General features: G+C 51.6%; 1 protein-coding gene across 1 annotated transcript in view; it reads left to right on the top strand.

Annotated features, from left to right (window-relative positions):
* Nucleotides 1–12,107, top strand: part of CCDC30 (coiled-coil domain containing 30) — a 36,522-nt gene that overhangs the window by 23,520 nt on the left and 895 nt on the right. Inside the window, exons 13-23 of the mRNA XM_030963845.1 lie at nt 523–680; nt 1,606–1,837; nt 3,848–4,021; nt 4,722–4,931; nt 5,469–5,626; nt 6,734–6,881; nt 7,244–7,365; nt 7,984–8,125; nt 9,531–9,667; nt 9,918–10,029; nt 11,558–11,619. Coding sequence (XP_030819705.1) covers nt 523–680; nt 1,606–1,837; nt 3,848–4,021; nt 4,722–4,931; nt 5,469–5,626; nt 6,734–6,881; nt 7,244–7,365; nt 7,984–8,125; nt 9,531–9,667; nt 9,918–10,029; nt 11,558–11,619 — 1,655 coding nt within the window. The remainder of the gene's footprint in view (nt 1–522; nt 681–1,605; nt 1,838–3,847; nt 4,022–4,721; nt 4,932–5,468; nt 5,627–6,733; nt 6,882–7,243; nt 7,366–7,983; nt 8,126–9,530; nt 9,668–9,917; nt 10,030–11,557; nt 11,620–12,107) is intronic.

Genomic DNA, 12,107 nt, shown 5'->3' with positions numbered 1-12,107 from the left:
CTCCAGTTGTGATTCAGCTCTGAGTTCTTCTGTCCTGATCCATTCCTCCTTTCCTGCCCCTTTCATTTTCTTGGCATCTTCTCCTCCAGTCTCCTGTTAGGGTGTGCTGTTACCTGGTGTTGCAGGGTTAGGTGACATTGGGAGTGGAGATGCCACCCCTAGGGAGGTGTTTGGGATAGAGTGAGCACCTCTGTGAGAGCCACCTGAGCTCACACTTTGTGCCCCTCCTGGTTTGCCAAGAGCTTTTGTAAAGAGCTTTGGCACATGCTGTAAATCCCTGGGAGTTGTGCCACAGTGGGATGAAATCAAATAAAGAACCGTGGCTTGGTGGTAGTTGAGACACAGCTGCTTTGCATGCAGGAAAAAGGACTCACATGTGTCTTTGAGGGGGAAGAACTGCAATGATTTAGGCACAGAATCACAAGCCATGTCTTGCTGGAGTCCCCACATTGCCCTGGATGGCTCCAAAGATTTCCCTCGGAGCAGAGGAAATGCAAGTCCTGGTGTTTTCTGACCTTACAGGCCTCTGAAGTCCTGCAAGACAGAGAACAGAGCCCCAGAGTGGAGCAGAAACAGGAAGATCCCTGTGCAGATGCAAAGACCTATGAGGAGCAGGTGGCTAAAGTAGTGTTTTTGGAAGAACAGATCAAAAACCTGAGGGAAGAACAAGAAGTGCTCTGGTAAACCTGAACAAAGCCTGTGGTATTTTCTGCTCCTTGTCTTTGCTGAATTAAGTTTTGAGCTTTTCCCAACTCCCCATGGGGCTGCTTCTGGCAAAAATGGGCTTGGCACCTTCATGTTGTCCTTGGGTCAGCATCTCTGATTTTGGTGACTTTCCTTAGTCAGGATCAGCTGGGATTAAAGTTTTTTCTGCAGCTCTCCCAGATTCTGAGCAGCCTAAATGGGAGTTGTGCTTGGGGAGGAGGATTCTTCCCTTGAGGTTGGACTACACTGCCATGTTCACTCTTAACACATGTCCCCAAGTGCCACATCCACAGGTGTTTTGAGCACTTCCAGGGATGGTGATTCCAGCCTGGACAGCCTGTGCCAGTGCCTGGACACCCAGGACATCAAATCACAAAATTCCAGATTGTTCTGGGGAGGAAGGGATCATCAAGCTCATCCCATTCCACCCCCTGCCATGGGCAGGGACAGCTTCCACTATCCCAGGTTGCTCCAAGCCCTGTCCAGCCTGGCCTTGGACACTTCCAGGGGTGGGGGAGCCACAACTTTGATCCTGGATGGAGAAAATGGAGCTGGAATTGGGGTGGAGATCAGTCAGGCAGCTGGACTGGGACACCAGTCAGTGCTTCCCTGTGACTTTGAGTCCAGAGCAGCTCCTGTGCCTTTGTGAGGATTCCTTGGCCAGCCTGGAACCTCTTCCAGGGGAGAGCTGAGCCTTTGGACACACGTGGTGTTGTGGGAAGTGTCCCAGACAGACTGACCCTTGCCCAGAACTGCTGCACACAGGCCTGAATCCCCTTTGGAGCCTCCCAAAGCACTTGAGTGCTTCACTGGACTATCATCTCCCAAGTTTTTCCCCTTTAAGGGTGTTTCCCCTGGATTTGTGTAGTTATCTCTCTCCTTTACTATTTCTCCTTCAAGCTCTGAATTACTAGAGAGCAACAAGAAGAAGGAGGAGCTGGAAAAGCAGCTCAAGGAGAGCAGTGAAGAGAAACGGCTGTTGCTGGAAGAAATTGCCCAGCTCAGATGTGACATCCGGAGTGCCTGGGAGCAGGGAGACATGAGGAGGATGACCCCAGGCTTGGAGCAGAGGGAGAACAGGTTTCTCCCATGGCAGAGCTCTGCAGGCAGTTTAGAGGGGAGCCTTAAACAGGTATGGGCAGCTTTGCCATCTGCATCCTGCTTTTTGTCATTAATTGAGTGGCACAATGTAATTAAAGTGGGCTGGAAGTCAGCCCTGTGGTGTGAGTGATGGTTGGACATTAGGGATCTGTTGATTGCCTTGTGTTGTGCTTTTGGATGTAGTGGGGATTGGATAAACTGAACTGATTACACGTGGCAGAAATAAGTTATTTAAATGGAATTTGTTCACCTTTCTCACCTTGTGAGCTGAAAGAGAAAGGGAGGTGCAGGTAGCCAAACAGGAAGAAAATTATTGAAGAACTGGGGATGGGGAGGCTGAGGAGGAGTTCAGCTTCTGTGTAAAGATTTGGGAGCTCAGCTTCTGTGTAAAGATTTATCCTGCTTTTTGTCATTAATTGAGTGGCAAAATGTAATTAAAGTGGGCTGGAAGTCAGCCCTGTGGTGTGAGTGGTGGTTGGACATTAGGGATGTGTTAATTTCCTTGTGTTGTGCTTTTGGATGTGGTGGGGATTGGATAAACGGAAATAAGTTATTGAAGTGGAATTTGTTCACTTTTCTCACTTTGTGAGCTGAAAGAGGAAGGGAGAAAATGCTGGAAGAACTCAGGATGGGGAGACTGAGGAGGAGCTGAGCTTCTGTGCAAAGATTTGGGAGAGAAAAGAGGACAGGGTCCTTTGAATGGCCAGGGTGGGAATGAGAAGGAGATGTTTGGAGTTCAGTTGTATCCAAGAAGCAGCAAATCATCTGGGTGGAGCAGAGCAGGACACAAGGAGTGTAATTAAAGTGGGCTGGAGGTCAGCCCTGTGGTGTGAGTGATGGTTGGAAATTAGGGATCTGTTGATTGCCTTGTGTTGTGCTTTTGGATGTAGTGGGGATTGGATAAACTGAACTGATTACACGTGGCAGAAATAAGTTATTTAAATGGAATTTGTTCACCTTTCTCACCTTGTGAGCTGAAAGAGAAAGGGAGAAAATGCTGGAACAACTCAGGATGGGGAGACTGAGGAGGAGCTGAGCTTCTGTGCAAAGATTTGGGAGAGAAAAGAGCACAGGGTGGGAATGAGAAGGAGAGGATCAGAGTCCACTTGTATCCAAGAAGCAGCAAATCATCTGGGTGGAGCAGAGCAGGACACAAGGAGTGCAGTGGGTGTGGGAAGGGATCCTGATAGAAGCAGCTGGGAAAAACCCCACAAAAGCAGTGGAGCCAATGGACCTCCAGGACAACTGACGCTGCCAGATCCCACAGTGCTGGATCAAGACTTTTTCCAGCTTGGGAAAGTTACCTGGGGATTATCTGAGATTTGGTCTTCAGTGAATTCTGTCTGGTTCCAAGAGCAGAAGGTGAAGATGCAAAGTGGGAGTGCTGGTCAAGAGATGGCTGAAAGTGATGCAGGAAGGAAAGGCTTTGGTGTGTGTGCTGGGAAGGTGAGTGAGCTAAGGGGATCAGTTACCTCCCAGGAGCCATCACAGACTGTCAGTGACACCTCCCAGTGCCCAGGCTTTGTCCTGTTGTGTTCCTGTCCCGCTGCCAGGACTCACCTTTCTCCTGCTCCTGATCCCTCTGGGAGCTGGGCTGGCTGTGTCACTCCTGCTTGGATGCCTGAGTGAGACTGGTGCAAGAATCCAAAGTGTCCTGGTGGCTTTGCTTTGATTGGATGGATTTGTTTCAACGGGGATTTGTTCCCTCATCCAGGTTACCACCTCTTCCCTCTCAGCCTCAGGAGCTGTATTGACTTCTCTGAGGAGATGGAGAGAATCATTGAATCATTGAGCTTGGAAAAGGCCTCTGAGATCATCGAGTCCAATTATTAACACAGCAATGCATGTTCATCACAAACCATGTCCCCAAGTGCCACATCCACAAGGCTCCTAAAGCCCTGCAGGGACAGGGAAGGGAACAGAACAGGGAAATGTCGGGCTTTGCACACCTTCCTACCAAATGCCCTTAAATCCTACTGGCCTCTGCCTTCCTTAATCACCTTTAAAGTTAATTTCTGTGTGACTTGTGCTGTTCCTGCAGGGTCTGTCTGAGGAGAGGTTCCAGCAGCAGGAGGAGAAGCTGCAGCAGCTGCGCCAGGACCTGCGGCGGGTGCAGAACCTGTGCAGCTCTGCTGAGAGGGAGCTCAGGTATGAGAGGGAGAAGAATGCTGACCTCCAGAGGCAAAATCTGCTGCTCCAGCAGGAATGCACCAAGGTAGGGACAGTGCCAGGCTCCCCTGTATGCCTCAGCTCCGTGGGAGTTCTGGCCATGAGGGCTGGAGCCCATCTCCCCCCAGGCTGGGAGAGCTGGGGATGCTCACCTGGAGAAGAAAAGGCTCCAGGAAAATCTCAGAGCCCCTTCCAGGGTCTAAAGGGGCTCCAAGAGATCTGGAGAGGGACTTTGGACAAGGACCTGGAGTGCCAGGACAAGGGGAAATGGCTTCTCACTGCCAGAGGGCAGTGTTACACAGGCTATTGGGAGGAAATCCTTCCCTGTGAGGTTGGTGAGGCCCTGACACGGGGTGCACAGAGAAGCTGTGGCTGCCTCATCCTCAGAAATGTTGCTGGCCAGGTTGGACAGGGCTTTGGAGTAATGTGGGATAGTGGTAGGTGTCCCTGGCCATGATGGGGGGTTGGAACTGTCTCTAAAGTTCTGCTGTGTCTAAAGCCTGCCTTTTGTAACTTTCCCAAAACCCTCTAATTTTATAGATTCCCACAAGAACCAGGTGATCCTGAAGGGCCCTTCCTACCCAAAGTGCTCTGGGGTTCTGTGACAAATTTCACTGCGTCCAAATAAAACATGCTTTTCTTCCTCTGTGATTACTCTTTCTGGAATCCTGTTCCCCTTCCCTAGCCAAGCCATTCCAGCTGATTTATGCTGAAGTATAAATCTGATTTCTTCTCTGGGATCTCAGGTCAAAGCTGAGCTGAAGCAGGCCCGGGCCAAACTCTCAGAGACCACCGAAACATGTTCCTCCCTCTCAGCACAGTGGGACAGGAGCCAGCAGAAGGTCAAGGAGCTGGAACTGGAGCTCTCCAAGTGCTCCCAGGCTGATAAGCTCAGGAGCAGCCTCCAGGAGAGGCTGGCCCAGGAGAAATCCAGAGCAGGAGAAGCACAAAAGAAGGTGAGTGTAAGTTTGACAGTTCTGTGCAGCTCTAGTGCAGAAAGCAAGCAGGTTTGCTTCCCCAGATTCCTTTTTGTGACCCCTCGGCTTAATATTGTAGGAAAAAAGCCTGTAATTAGTGGGAGCATAATCAAGGCAATAGAAGCCATGTCTGATAACCCAATATCTCTGAAATACTGATAGTGGGGCTGACAGGCACAGGGAACCCTGATCTTGTTCTTGCTGAGAAGATTTCCTACTGTTTACTGTCTGTAAAGTTCCAAACTTTGTGTTTTCCATGGCGCTGATTCTGCCATGCTCCTGCAGAAATCACTGGATTCTCTTTTGATGTGAGCAGGATCAGATTGGGAATTCATGACATAGTGTTTGGTCCAAAATCTGGTAGCCAGTCCAAAGCTTTTTGCTTTTAATGGACTTGGAGTCAAAACAAGGAAATCTTTCCTTGCCATGCCTCAGCCACTGGGGAATCAGAGGGATCTGATTCAGACACTGGCCCGTGCATTCAGAAAGTTTAATCTATGTCCATTTTAATCCAAGGTCTCAAAACTGCAGCAAAAGCTGAAGGATTCCCAGCACCAGCTGCTGCTGGCAGAGGCTCGTGTTTCTGACAAGAAGCTTCTGGAAGAGGAGCTGAAGGAAGCTCGGGAAACTGAAGCTCGAGTGCAGCAGGAGCTTCATGAGGAGCAGCTGAAAAGGTCTCTGTGCTGTGCTGTGCAGGGGCTGTGCAGCCCTCCAGCAGCTCCTGTCTGCCCTGGGAGGGTTCAGGGAGACCCAAGCCACAGCTTTGACCTCCTGTCTTCCTTTTGGACCTGCCTTATCCTTGGAGTTCTCCAGGAATTCCCCCTTCCTGAGGTTTAAATGATTATTGGAGGTTTCATCTCTCTTGGAAGGGCTGTGGCCTCTCCTGTCAGTGCAGTGATGCCAACAGCCCCCTTCCCTGTGCAGCTGGGAATGATCCAGAATATCATCCCCCCCTTTCTGTGCCACTGACACAACTGGGATGTGCTGATCCTTTGTCCCCTCCATGCCAGCAGGGGCAAGAGGAGCAAGGGGGTGTTTGGGTGACAGACAGACACCTTGGGGGCCGGAGGCACATCCCCCTTTTCTTGGTTTGGGAAGACAGGCGTGTGCTAAGGAAGGCAGGAGCCTCCCCTGAAATGGAGAAAATGAACCCCCCCGAATTGCTATAAATTTTAAATTAAGGGGGGCTCTCAGGCAACAAAAATTATGGGAGCAGGAAATAACGGTTCTCTAATAGGGAAGAAAATAAAAGGTAAAATAAACAATGCAGTAAACTAAAACAACAGTGCCAGAGTCAGAGCCCAACCCGACACCCTGTGGGTCAGGGTGTTGGCAGCAGTCCCATTGGAATTGTGGCTCAGCCCTCCTGCAGTGTCAGGGGTGGTTCTGCTGGAGCAGGGATCCTGGAGAAAGGGGTAGTCTTCCTCTCTGAAGATCCAGGGGAAGAGGCAGCTGCTCCTCTGGGGAATCCAGTGGAGAAGCCGTGCAGTTATTCCAGAATCTCCAGATTATATCCAGGTAGCAATGCTTGGCTCCTCCCTCTGGGCTCACATCTCCCAATGGGATGCTGGAGTTCTTATCAGCCATGCAGTGACATTCCATAGCTGTTATCAGCAGATGTCCCTTCCCAAGGGAGGAGTGATTGTGATCACTCAGAGAGAGATAAGGAAAACTGCCCACTTGACAAAAGACAACTGCCATACAGATGGCAATAGAACACACCTTGCCTTGCAACCTGGAGCACCCCTGCAGCTCTCACTGTGCCCCCGTGGTGTTCCCAGGAGGCTCCTGGAGCAGCAGGTGGAGGAGCTGAGGCAGCAGCTCCGGCATTCCCGGGAGACGGAGGCGTCGCTGGCCAAGATGCACGTGGAGCTCCAGGCCAAGACCCTGCATGTCCTGGAGGATGAGAAGAAGCTGGATGCTGGTGAGGTGAGTCACACTGAGGGCGTTCCTCATCATACAAGGGGCAACAGAACCATCAGGAGCTGGAATCTGCTCCTGGGTGTTGTGGTGTTGTTGGGTCCCCAGGACGAGGTGAGAGATGAGAATTTGACTTCAAGTTCTCAGAAGGCTGATACGTTATATGTTATGTTATGTTATGTTATGTTATGTTATGTTATGTTATGTTATGTTATGTTATGTTATGTTATGTTATGTTATGTTATATATAATGGGGGGTGGCTGGATATTGGCTGTAGTGGGAACCACTGGGATTGATGAGAGAGAAGCTTTGGAGACCAGGCAGAGGGGAGGCAGAGGGGGCCCTCCAGTTAAACCCAGCCCTTTTCCAGCATGTGCAGTGCCAGAAGGAGAACCAGAAGCTCTCGGAGCAGCTGGTGCTGCTGAAGGAGGAGAACAAAGCCCTGTATGAGGAGGGTGTCAGGCTCCTGAACCAGAAGGATCTCTATGTCAGGTAATGCCCACACACCTGCCTGGGCCTCTATTGCATTTGGCTGTGCTGTGGACTTTCCTGTCCAATATTCAGCTTTTAGCACTAAAGCCACTGGCCCTGTGTGCAGTGAGCTCACCCCCCATGTCTGCTGTCAGGGAATTGCACACACGTTTGACTGGGAAGGGACCTTAAAGCCCATCCTGTTCCACCAGGGACACCTTCCAGTATCCCAGGCTGCTCTAAGCCCTGTCCAGCCTGGCCTTGGACACTTCCAGGGATCCAGGGGCAGCCACAGCTGCTCTGGGCATCCTGTGCCAGGGAAGGATTTCCTTCCAATGTCCCATCTGACCCTGCCCTCTGGCAGTGGGAGCCATTCCCTGTGTCCTGACCCTCCATCCCTTGTCCCCAGTCCCTCTCCAGCTCTCCTGGAGCCCCTTTAGGCCCTGCAAGGGCTCTGAGCTCTCCTTGGAGCCTTTTCTTCTCCAGGTGAGCACCCCCAGCTCTCCCAGCCTTCCTGCTCTCCTCGGGTGTGTTATAGACCTCTGAGAACTTATTAGACCTGGCTCAAAGCAGCTCCTGTAACAGTGACCCTGAGCCAAAGTGCCTTTCCCAGCCTGATGGCTGTCCCTGTTTGCCCAGGAAATACAACGAGATGCAGCTCAGACACAAGGACAAGATCCGCAGGGCCAAGGAGACTTTCATCCATGAGGTGAAACAGAGGGACAGCAGGATCAAACAGCTGGAAAATGAGCTCAGCGAATCCAAACTCCAAGTGGAAAAGGTGAGAGGACACATCCAGGGCTTCTCCAGCAAGGGGAGGCTGCAGGGGCATTGCTGCTTCCAGAAGTATTCCCTGGTGGCCAAGAAGGGCAATGGCTCCTGGCCTGGGTCAGGAATGGTGTGGAGCAGGAGCAGGGAGCTCATTCTGCCCTTGGCACCTTGAGAGCTGTGTCTGGTTGTGGCCCCTCAGTTTGGGAAGGACATTGGGACACTGAGCACATCCAGAGGGGGCAACGAGGCTGGAGAGGGGCTTGGAACAGAAACCCTGTGAGGAATGACTGAGGGAGCTGGGGGTGCTCAGCCTGGAGAAAAGGAGACTCAGAGGTGACCTTATCACTCTCTACAGCTCCTGAAAGGTGCCTGTGCTCACCTGGGGCTGGGCTCTTTCTCCAGGCAGCCCTGACAGAACCAGAGCACACAGCCTCAAGCTGCACCAAGGGAAATGTAGGTTGGATATTAGGAAAAAGTTTTTTTTTACAGAAAGAGTGAAAGTTCTGGAATGGCTGCCCGGGGAGGTGGTGGAGTCACCATCCCTGGGTGTGTTTAACAAAGCCTGGATGTGGCACTGGGTGCCAGGGTTTAGTTGAGGTGTTTGGGCTGGGTTGGACTTGATGATTTTAAGGTCTCCTCCAACCTGGTGATTCTGTGATTTGGTGATTCTGTGATTGTGATCATGGATTCAGGGAATGGTGTGAGTTGGAAGGGACCTTCAAGCTCATCTCATCCCACCCCTGCCACGGCAGGGACACCTCCCACTGTCCCAGGTGCTCCCAGCCCTGTCCAGCCTGGCCTTGGACACCTCCAGGGATCCAGGGGCAGCCACAGCTGCTCTGGGCACCCTGTGCCAGGGCCTGCCCACCCTGCCAGGGAACAATTCCTTCCCAATATCCCATGTAACCCTGCCCCCTGGCAGTGGGAAGCCATTCCCCCTTGTCGTGTCCCTCCAGGCCCTTGTCCAAAGTCCCTCCTTGCAGGAAGGCACCAGGGGCACCAACCTGTAGTACCAAAAAGCCAAAAGAAAATTCCTGGCTCAGGATTGCTGTTGGGGGAAGCCACATCCTCAAATCCCAGTCTGACATTGGCTGGGCTCCAGTTCCTTTGCCTCAGCAATTCCTGCTGGGAAGTGGCCCTAGAGCTCTTTTTGGGGTATTTTACATCAAACAGGGCATTGCAGAGTCGCTGAGGTTGGAGAAGACCTTTAAGGTGAGGATCTTAAAGTGCAACCATCCAACCATGTCCCCAAGTGCCACATCCACATGGTTCTTGAGCACTTGCAGGGCTGGTGACTCCAAGGTTTAGGAGCTGGCACCCTTGATGTGGTCCCTTGGGAAAGCCCTGAGGTTTCAGAGGGCAGAGAAGACTCCAGAGTAACTGGTGGTTGTTCTTTCCTTCTCCACCACCCTAAGGGGAAGGTGCTGATTGCCCAGATCACCGCTGAGAATGAGAAATTACTCCAGGAGAGGCGACGGCTCCTCCAAAAAATATCAGACCAGGAGGAGTCCCCGTGGAGCCTCCGGCCTGGGATTCCCTCCCTGCAGAGCAGGTAGGTCCCTGCTGATGTCCATCCCCTTTTCCTGGTTTTGTGCCTCTTTCTCTTAAGAATTCCAGAGGAAAGTCTGGACTGTAATCATGGCTGTAATTAGGGATGTAATTACCCCATTTTCCCATCCAAGACCTCACCACTGAGCTGGAGGCTGTGGAGAGCAACTGCTCTGAGGCTGGAAAAGAAAAGTCCTGTTGGAAAATGGAGCATGGCTGGAAGGAAAATAACTTGTGCTTTGTGCCATGTGCAGAGGGAAGATCCTGGAGGAGGAGAACGCGCGGCTGCAGGACAAGCTCCAGCTCTCCAGCCTTGTGGGCTCCTCCCAGCGCCTTGCCAGGAGCAGCCCTGCTCCCAGCACTGAGGTGAGACCCCAGGAGGGCTGGGGTCAGCAGGAATCACAGAACCTCGGGGGCTGAGCAGGAGCTGGATCCATCCCTTGGGATGGAAAGGGCTCCTGGGTAGTTGGTGGCGACAGACGTGGTGAGGAGGGGATTTGTGAGGAGCTGAGGGCTCCATGCAGATGTGGTGAGGCATTGAGGGCTCCATACAGATGTGGTGAGGAGGAGCTCTGGGAGGAGCTGAAGGCTCCATACAGATGTAGTGAGGAGCTGAGGGCTCCATACAGGTGAGGAGGGGCTTTGTGAGGAGCTGAAGGCTCCATGCAGATGTGGTGAGGAGAGTGTTTGGAAGGGCTGAAGGCTCCATACAGGTGAGGAAGGGCTTTGTGAGGAGCTGAGGGCTCCCTACAGATGTGAGGAGGGGGATTTGTGAGGAGCTGAAGGCTCCATACAGGTGAGGAGAGGCTCTGTGGGGAGCTGAAGGCTCCATGCAGATGTGGTGAGGAGCTGAATCTCCGTACAGATGTGGTGAGGAGGAGCTCTGTGAGGAGCTGAATCTCCATACAGGTGAGGAGAGGCTCTGGGAGGAGCTGAAAGCTCCATACGGATGTAGTGAGGAGCTGAAGGCTCCATACTGGTGAGGAAGGGCTCTGGGAGGGGCTGAAGGCTCCATACGGATATGGTGAGGAGCTGAGGGCTCCATACAGATGTGGTGAGGAGCTGAATCTCCATGCAGATGTGGTGAGGAGGAGCTCTGTGAGGAGCTGAAGGCTCCATACAGATGTGGTGAGGAGCTGAGGGCTCCATACAGATGTGGTGAGGAGTGAAGGCTCCATACAGATGTGGTGAGGAGGAGCTCTGTGAGGAGCTGAAGGCTCCATACAGATGTGGTGAGGAGCTGAGGGCTCCATACAGATGTGGTGAGGAGTGAAGGCTCCATACAGATGTGGTGAGGAGAGGCTCTGGGAGGAGCTGAAGGCTCCTCACACTCAGCCCTGCTCATCCCTGAGCTGCTGCCCCTGGGATGCCCTTCCTCAGGCACAGGAATCTCACCTGGCACGTCCAGAGCTGTTCAAAGGCCTCAGCTGTAAAGCTGCTCTAGGAAAGAAGATTTGGAATGTTCCTCCTGCCATGAGGAATGTTCCCTCCTCAGGCCAAGCTGAGCAATAACTCCTGAGCTGAGGGAAAGTTGTTAATGAAGAACTTTGGCAGGAGAAATGGAGAAAATCCAGGGAATCAAAGAGTTTTCAAACCAACCAAGCGGATTTAGGAGTTTCTTGGGACTTTTAATTTGGAGAGAACCCAGGTAGGTTGGAGAGGAGCTGTTGAGGGGGAAAGGGCTGTTTGGGGCTCACCTGGCCTTGGTGGGGCTTGGTTTGGATTTTTTAGAATAAATTTACACCCAAAGGACAACCAAACCCCCAATTAGCACCTCTGTGGGGCTGCACTTGGTGGAGAGGACTCTCAGTGAAGCTGGGGAAGACCAGGAATTGTTGGAATTCAGGGTCTGGCCTGTGTCTCCTCCTTTCAAAGTCTCTCTTCTTCCTTCCAGGACCTGAAGCTTGCTCCTGGAAGCCACCCACAGAGTAAGGTGCTGCCACCTCCTCGTGCCAGGTACCGTGGTGGGGAGGGAGGGGCAGCCAGGGAGGAGCCACTGGAGAATTTTGGCTGCTCCACCCTGAGCTGCCACCTCCCAGAGGCCTTTTTTGTTAGTTTTGGGTCAAATTTTAGGGAAAATAGTATTAAAATGGCATTTAAAATGGTATTGAAACCAGTCAGCTGATGGGATGGAGAAGTCCAATATTAGGGAAAATAGCATTAAAATGGCAATTAAAATGGTAGTGAAACCAGTCAGCTGATAGGATGGAGAAGTCCAATTTTAGGGAAAATAAAATGGCATTAGAATGATGTTGAAATGGTATTAAAATGGCATTACAATGGTATTGAACCAGCCAGCTGATGGAAAGGAGAACTCAAATTTTAAGGAAAATAGTATTAAAATGGCATTTAAAATCGGATTTAAACCAGGCAGCTGTTGGGATGAAGTCCAATTTTAGGGAAAATAAAATGGCATTAGAATGGTATTAAAATGGCATTTAAAA

Source organism: Camarhynchus parvulus, chromosome 21, assembly GCF_901933205.1.
Source record: "Camarhynchus parvulus chromosome 21, STF_HiC, whole genome shotgun sequence".
Classification (NCBI taxonomy): domain Eukaryota; kingdom Metazoa; phylum Chordata; class Aves; order Passeriformes; family Thraupidae; genus Camarhynchus; species Camarhynchus parvulus.
This window is presented reverse-complemented; position numbering and strand designations above follow the sequence as displayed.